The sequence below is a fragment of the Ruditapes philippinarum genome, unplaced genomic scaffold (assembly GCF_026571515.1).
Source record: "Ruditapes philippinarum isolate M1 unplaced genomic scaffold, ASM2657151v2 ctg1896_1_1_1_1, whole genome shotgun sequence".
Taxonomy (NCBI): domain Eukaryota; kingdom Metazoa; phylum Mollusca; class Bivalvia; order Venerida; family Veneridae; genus Ruditapes; species Ruditapes philippinarum.
Genome location: NW_026865882.1, coordinates 128,000 through 136,098, shown reverse-complemented (window position 1 = coordinate 136,098; position 8,099 = coordinate 128,000). Strand labels below are relative to the sequence as shown.

General features: G+C 33.4%; 1 protein-coding gene across 3 annotated transcripts; it reads right to left on the bottom strand.

Moving 5' to 3' along the window:
* Positions 1-1,292: 1,292 nt before the first annotated feature.
* On the bottom strand, positions 1,293-6,795 carry LOC132730639 (uncharacterized). Of its 3 annotated transcripts, XM_060716609.1 has the most exons (5): positions 5,743-6,795; positions 4,887-5,071; positions 4,357-4,450; positions 2,284-2,303; positions 1,293-1,480 (listed from the first exon to the last, which is right to left on the bottom strand). In XM_060716609.1, the coding sequence occupies exons 1-3, from the start codon at positions 6,687-6,689 to the stop codon at positions 4,377-4,379; spliced, it is 1,206 nt and encodes a 401-aa protein (XP_060572592.1). In that variant the 5' UTR covers positions 6,690-6,795; the 3' UTR covers positions 1,293-1,480; positions 2,284-2,303; positions 4,357-4,376. The 3 variants fall into 3 exon arrangements, with proteins under 3 accessions (XP_060572592.1, XP_060572593.1, XP_060572594.1); XM_060716610.1 differs by lacking the exon at positions 4,357-4,450 and having other exon boundaries at positions 5,743-6,794; XM_060716611.1 differs by lacking the exon at positions 4,357-4,450 and having other exon boundaries at positions 2,284-2,307; positions 4,897-5,071; positions 5,743-6,794.
* Between the last annotated feature and the right edge of the window lie 1,304 nt (positions 6,796-8,099).

Sequence of the window (8,099 nt, the reverse complement as noted above, 5' to 3'; positions counted from 1 at the left end):
GTACCATCAGCAGGGAAGATGATGCTTCATTTTTTTGGGATAGTCAGGGGATAATCATAATTGACTATCTTGAGCAAGGTCGTACCATAAACGGTACGTACAATGCAGACGAATTGAAACATCTGCGTCAAGAAAACGCGCGTAAAAGGAGGAGCAAACTGACTCTAGGTGTTCTGCTCCTGCACGACAATGCCCGGCGCACATATCCCAAGTTGCAATTACTGCTGCAACTGACTGCGGCTTTTAAATCTTTCCCCATCCCCCGTATTCTCCGGACTTTACCCCCTCTGACTTCTGCCTTTTTCCGAAACTGAAAACCAAGCTTCGTGGTAGACGTTTTGAAAGCAATGAAGGTGTCATGGAGACGGTCAACGAGTTCTTTGAGGACCAAAATAGAGAGTTCTATTTTGAAGTGTTAAACAAGTTGGAGCACAGGTGGGCAAAGTGTATTGGTGTAGAGGGCGATTATATTGAAAAGTAAGACGATTAGTTTGGTTCTCTCACTACCGGGCCAAGAACTTTTTGATCAATCCTCGTACATATATTAAGTTTGGTTAGCAGCAGACACATGGGCTTGAACTTGTCCATGAACTATCATAATAACCCATACCCAGTCTGATAATTATCAAGACACGTTCAATTACATAGTTGTTATGCTTAGCAAACCGATACCAAAACGTTGGTATCATTTGAAGAGGTTATACAGCTAGCTAACGGTAAGTCGATGGTTACATTCAGGCGCCCATTCGAGCCTGAAGGGCACCTGCAGCTTTAGGTCTTCCTCCATCTGTGAACCTTAAAAGTCGGCATGCGATTTGTACACTATCAATGCGATACATACAACCCAACTAACCTCCAACTAATCCCATGTAGCAATTTATACCAACATGGATAGCGAGTAAGATAAAAAACAAAAATTATACTTTTGCAAAACTTCTTTTTAATATGTCCGCAATATTCATTTACATACTTGATTCTGTAATGACACATTATCTTTGCGCTCGTGATTGGTTAATTGATAATTTGAGAAGTCTTATCAGTTTGAAATCATCCGGCCAGATTTAATCTGTATGTTTTCATGGCATGTTTGAAGAAGTATGCTAATTATGTGCGGTAATCAACATATTCTATGAAAATAGAATTAACAAAAATAGTAAAATATAACAACCAACCATTAACATTAAAGAATACATTATAAGAAAATAAACAAGAGTGCAAGCCTTACTATAGTATTCATATTCAGAACAAAATTTTGTTTACACTTTTTGTCTGAATCAAACAAAAACACATGGTGAAAGTTTTATTTTTTTACAATAAACAGATAATTGTAAATCACTTTCAAATTTTCAACAACACATCTTCTGTTTGTATAATAAATTATCTGATGTACAGGATATATTCTTCCTTTGTTTATGTTCACAACTGCCAGGCATGTTCGACCCAACCATTTAAATGTTGTACGAATCACTTTACGAGAACTCTAAAAGTAGAAAGTATGAATCGATCTTGCAAACTTTGTTCATGCTAGTGTACAAAAATCTGGAAACAAAGTGGTCCCTCGGAAGCATTAATCACAACAAAATTACATAAGAATGACAGACTCGGTTTGATTGAGCCTGTACATGAGGGATAATGAATAAGTGCAACATCCCTCACGCCCTCTAGCACCGGTTTGAGCTGTACTCAATTATCAACACTTAATAGTGCTGGCATCAATGATCCCGAAGGACCAGAAAAATATAACAACACTGAAGTGAAGTACGGGGCAACGTTTTACAGCTACCACACAGCACTTGACACCTGATGTTGTGAAGTATAAAAATCTGGAAACAAATTGATCCCTCGGAAGCATTAATCACAACAAAATAACATAAGAATTGCAGACTCGGTTTGATTGAGTCTGTACATGAGGGATAATGAATAAGTACAAGTATTAGATAAAATAAACTATAGTATTGTATTTAATGCTAACTTTAAATGTGTGCATCATATCATTAAATAGTATTAGTCCAGCATTTCATTTTTTGAAATATCGATTTCCGGCGGTTTCGTTGTTTGACGAAAGCAAAGTTGTGTGTTATGATTTCTCATCTACTTACAATGCAACATTTTTATACATTTAAATTTTTTCACATCTTTTGTTTAAATCATGAAATAAATTGAATTATTTGAATAACATATTTTAGCAACAAATGTAATCTTACTAAAAGAATGAAAGTGAAGATAACATTAACGTTACATGTTTCCGTATATGTAAACAATTATAAATACTTTACACTTTACCTGCCTTTCTCCTTAACTTGCTGAAAGAAGAAAATAAACACAAAGTAATGGTTGTGCAAATTGATACATTGACCTTTTGAATGGTAAGGTAATTGGATAATGTTATACATGTAATTTATAAATAACTTAATACATTGACATTTTGAATGGTAAGGTAATTGGAAAATGTCATGAACCAGTGGTACTGATACAATAACAGCCACCTGAATATCTTTGCACCTCCAGAATTGTGGCAAACTACCATTTATACTTCTTAAACAAATAAAAATGAGTTTGCATGATTATTGATAGCATTAAGGTTAGTAATAGAAAGAGCATCGAAACACGGGGCTATCTGATTTGTACGAGGGGGGTCAGCCCCCGAGTATTAATCAGATTGCCGAGTGTTTTGGTGTTCTTTCCCTTTTGTATCATAGTCAAACATAAAAACACGTTCCTTGTTGTCACGACTTAAAACCCCAGAACAAAGTGACCAATGAACGAGCATCTGAATATGATATTTCTGCCGCTGTCCCTTTCTCTGCCGCCACAATAAGTAAACCCCAGCTAAAAAGAGCCAATCAATGGGCATGCTCTGGAGTGCGATAACTAATACCTGCACTCTAGTAACCGCACCGTGCATGTATATGTATACGATTTAACTATGACACATTTTAAACACAAAGGTCCCGAAACAATGATACAAATTAGAAATAACCGACATCATGTAACGTAACTTTTAAATTTGTTTCTATTATTTCTATATATATAGCAAAATAGTGAAGCATGTTTGGTTAAAAACATGTATATGAATTAGTTGTCAATGTCTGGAACTGTCTGCCTGTGCCTGTACGCATAAATCCGACATCTCATCCTATCATTTGATTTGATATACTAAATCATCGGTTCAATAAGATTTTGTTTCGTCAAATATATTTTTACTTAAATGTTGGTTATAACCATTGTTTATGCCATGACAGACTTACGTTAATTAAATCTTAGAATAAGTTTACGAGTTAAACTGACTAATAGTATACAACGGTGACATAACGGCGGAAAATGAATCCATTTAATTAAAATACAAATATAGTGCTTTATCAGGAATAATATTTAAGCCTTTCGCTGCCAGAGAGTTATTTATTTATTAGAATGTTTTCTAAGAAATTACTATATTATTAATTAATATAATTATTAATATTTGTTATTAGTATTATAATTTTATTATATATGTTTCCAAATCTGCTAGTATAATAATAATTATTGTCGATGGTATAATTATCTATATTTATTATTATTATTATTATAATCATTATAATTATTATAATTATTATTATTATTATATAAACGGAAAAAGCCGTCCATATGGCAAATACGCCGAAAATAATAGGGAAGGCATATGCCGTCCCTATGGCAGTGAAAGTGTTTAAATGATTAAAGTAGTTAGGATGAGTGCTCTTCTTAATTAGTTATCGGAATAACAAATATTTGAAAAACCATCACCGATGCTTTATCAAATCCGTCAGATACTTAATCATAGTTTGGTTAGCAACATACACATGGACTTGAACTTGTTCACAAATTATCATTAGAACCCATACTCATTCTGATATTTATCAAGACACTATACATATATATATTACATATATTACACATTTGTTCTGCTTAGCAAACCAATACCAAAACGGAAAGCGTTTACGCTCAAATGTCATAGCTAATCATAGTTAATCTTGGCAACGGGACATTTGTGTCTCAAACATGAGAACAAATTAATTCAGAAAATCAATTTCTCTGAATCAGTCGCAATTAGAGAAAAAATGTGAAAAGGGAAAATCAAAGATCAAATAATCAAGCTAGATGTTGTTGTTCATGGGGATTTTTACGAAATTTCTTAGTTTTTTCTTTCCTTATTTAGGCTAACATATCACGAGTGTGACCGTATTTAGATTTATACTCAAAACACCTTAAAATTAATATTTTTTGATAAATTTAAAACCTCCCTGCAAAATTTGTTATTCAATATTTAAACAAAGATATAAAACAATGACTTAATTGTTTTGTGAGCTCTAGAAAAAGAAGCACTAAAACAAAACTAACTGTGTGAATACAACGGGGCATTATGGAGAGTGCATCGGTTGTCCATCGCGGTCTGTCACAGGTTTTTCTGCAAGTTCACTCTTGTCTGTGGCAGCTGACAATTGATTAAATGTTTTAAAGCTAATGTAAACCAATAACGAATAAAGGAAGGCATATGTGTCACATCATGTGACACAATCTCATTTCCTTTTTTCTAACTGTATGTTAAAATATCAACACACGTTTCAAGATATACTAAACCGCCAAAATCCCTGTGACATTTGAAAAAAATCCAAATTCTGTGTAAATGACAGGTTCATGTTCTGTCTAAAGCATTCGATTATTTACAAAATCTCTAAAGAGATAGTAAAAAATAAACAAAATGTTTGGAAAGCTTTGTGTCAAACGACTTCGATAAAATAATTTTATCATAAGAAACTCTGATAATTCTGTTGCTCTCCCATGCCTTAAATGATGTTAGGGGCAACTGAAATTTGACCTTTACGGTGTGTTTGTGAATTCGAATCTAAGAAAACAAACAAAGCATATACCAGGCCCTGATTTCATTGCTTCCTGGCGACTTGTTTTCTCTTTTGCGTCTGCCCCACTTTTTGTCGGTATGTCATCACCTCTAGCCCCTGAATGTCTTGGTCCGTTCTTCAACAGCTGAAGATTTGATAAATCACATGCCCGCCGTACCATAGGCAGATAATCTTCATGGGCAGCGGCATTGAACCTTAAAATTGTATAAATCAGAAATGTTTTTGTTTAAATAGACTGCTGAAAATCAAAAATATTCGGCGACTGTAATATTACGTTAATTGGTATTCAAATTTTTTTCCAAATGTATTATCATAGATTTTATCTATGCAGTTTTGACACGTACATTCCGAAAAATTAAGTATTTGATTACAACTAATTTGAATGAAATAAGAATGGGTAACATTGGAAAAAGAGACTACAATCTTCTTCATCCAAAATACTCTCTATTTCTCTCTCGATTTTTAATCATATTGTTCTGTTTGTTTAAACGAAAATATCAAATGAAGGCAATAAACGAAGGCGACACAATTCATCGTATTACCACTCCAACGTAGATGACCTGTTAACTGCGTTCAGTCCAAAGGAGTTAATTTCCGTTATAAAATAGGCAACGTAACAAATTATTGAAATCAAGATAGAATGACATGCCAGACCTTCAAATATAACGTTTCACCACATTATGACGTGACGTATATACATGCAATGTGGAACAAGGCAAATATATCTTTCTAGGATTTCATTAGGCAAACAGTTTAAAGTATAGCTATTTGATATGAAATAATGTTTGGCTAAAAGTACTGTTGGTTGCAAATATGTCGCCTATCAGGTTTTTTTGCGAGTATCTAATTTTATGATTTATAATACCTGTTGTCGCCATCGCCGTGCACTTTGTGATAACCTGAACCATTATCTTGATTTCCATATATCTGCTGAACAACACTTGATATTGTTCCAAACGACCCCGGAGATGTCAGCTTATTAAGAAGTATGCCATCTTTTCTTAATTCAAATCTTTTAATAGTAGCATTTTTTAAAGTTTCAGAACATATATTTTCAATACCAACTATTGTTCGTTTGCATTTAACACTTTTTATAAACAGAGCATTTTCTGAGCAAATTAATGGGTTTATATCCCGTTTGACTGATTCTAATTTCGTTTCAGTAGATTCATGTATTCTTGCCATACTGCTAAGGGTTTCTTCATTTTGTAGATAAATTTCGTTCACTTTCGAAAGCAAACCTTGCTCTGTTTCGTTTATAAGGAATCTTATATGATCCATAAACATTTTAATGTCTGTAAGTGCGTCTCCGTTCATTTTTGAGTTTTTCACCGTTGCTAGTTTTATCAAATCGGTAGTAAAACCTGTCTCAGTTTTGAGATTATCAATTCGTTCAGTTAAACCTTTGAACTCATCGTTTTTTTGGAAATTATTGGCCAAACATCTTATCAGTTCTGGAGAGCAGCCCTTGTGTTCGCCCAGCAGCATGCATTCTCCGCAGGCTACATCGTCGTGGCGCCGACAGTAATACTTTATTGTCTCACTCTTATGTTTGCTACATACTTCACAATTATCATTCTCGCCCACATTACGAACTTCAGTTTGCAACCCTTTGCTTTCCATTAATTCATGCTTTCTACACGATCGTGCTGCAAGGTGATTTTTAAAGCAAATGCAGCACATATATTCTTCACATTGCTTACAAATTCCGCCAGCCGCTCTCGATATGTTGTCCTCTTTACATGGTTCGCACAATTTTTCCTTTATTTTTTTCAACGTACTTAAGTCGGCTAATTTTCCCGACACTTCCATTTTAATAAAATAAACAAACGTTCAAACTATCCATATAATGCTATAAAATTGATATTAGTACGTGAATTAATCATTTGAAATTGATAAACATAAAACAAAGTACACACTCATCCAATCAATTTAAATATAGGTAGGTATTAATCAGTTATGATTATCAGTTTATCAGTAATGATTATCATTTTATTTTCGACTTAACGTATTGTTATCTCAGACAGTTACACGTCTAATCAATAACGAAATGTATCAGGTAACACACTCTTATTTATTTATTAATTATTTATAATGTTTGTTAAAGCACGGAAACAGGAACGGCAACTCAATATGACTGTTCATTTCGATCATATAGCAATTGTCACCCCTCCATTTTGTTGACATATACTTAAAAGATCTTTCAGTACTTAACTCATCGTCAATCACAGCCTCTCCTACTTAATTCGTTAATATCTGACACATTTAGTTTCTCAAGAATTCCATTTTTGTCTATAATCTAATTTACTATTATTAATATTAATTCATAATAAAATTTGCCACTGCCAAAAAACGAAATATCGATTACACAAAACTAATACATTTTGCAATCTTAGAATTTTTACAAGGAATCTCCTCCAAGTAATTTTGCTGCAAATTCGGATCATAAAGCATTCTGTAAGGTCATGTCTAAGGACAAGGCCTTAACATCATCCTATTTATTATATTCATGTACATATTCGCTAAACATATGCGCAAAACGCGATATATTGATCAATACATAAACCCATAAACCCACATAAAAATGTGCAGGCAATTGTTTAATCAAATAAGTAGTTTCTGATACATTTCTAACCCCAAAAAAAACCCTGCATGTTGGATTTCAATTGACCCTGGTATTGCACTGATTGGACGATCACATTCGTCAGCCAACAAATCCTGGGTAACCATATAGCAAAAATGCCCCGAGCTGACCAAATGCTTATATATGTTTTTAAACTATATCTAGGAACAGATAATTGACATGTTATTCAAGTGTTTGTAACTTCAGCTTTGTTTTTTGTTTATTTCAAGTCGTCTGTATTCTTAGTATTATAAGTACAAGAGAGGGTGACCAGAGAAAAATATGTTCATGACAGCATCAAGGAGATGTATAAGTAAAATCACACTGAAATGCTCTTTGGGAAGAAAATTGACATGACTCGTTTAAAATCTAAATAATTGTCATCATATTAAAAATAAATAATCCGTCATAAACATCAAACCAGAATGATATCCTTCATTAAAGATGTAGAAAATGAAGCAATGCGCAGTATGTAAGATGACTGCTTTAAGTGTTTTTAAAATCTTGTGTTTTAAGTTGTCTGTTTCCCAAATTGTGTAAAGTGTGCCCTAATGAAAGAAATGGTATACAGTTTTTTGAAACCTTATAGCATTTTAGCA

Excerpts from the sequence above, each read along its gene's own strand:
- LOC132730639 (XM_060716609.1), bottom strand. The coding sequence starts at position 6,689 with ATGGAAGTGTCGGGAAAATTAGCCGACTTAAGTACGTTGAAAAAAATA. Across the intron at positions 5,072-5,742 it reads CACGGCGATGGCGACAACAG|GTTCAATGCCGCTGCCCATG; the intron begins GTATTATAAATC and ends TACAATTTTAAG. Across the intron at positions 4,451-4,886 it reads AGCAATGAAATCAGGGCCTG|CTGCCACAGACAAGAGTGAA; the intron begins GTATATGCTTTG and ends ATCAATTGTCAG.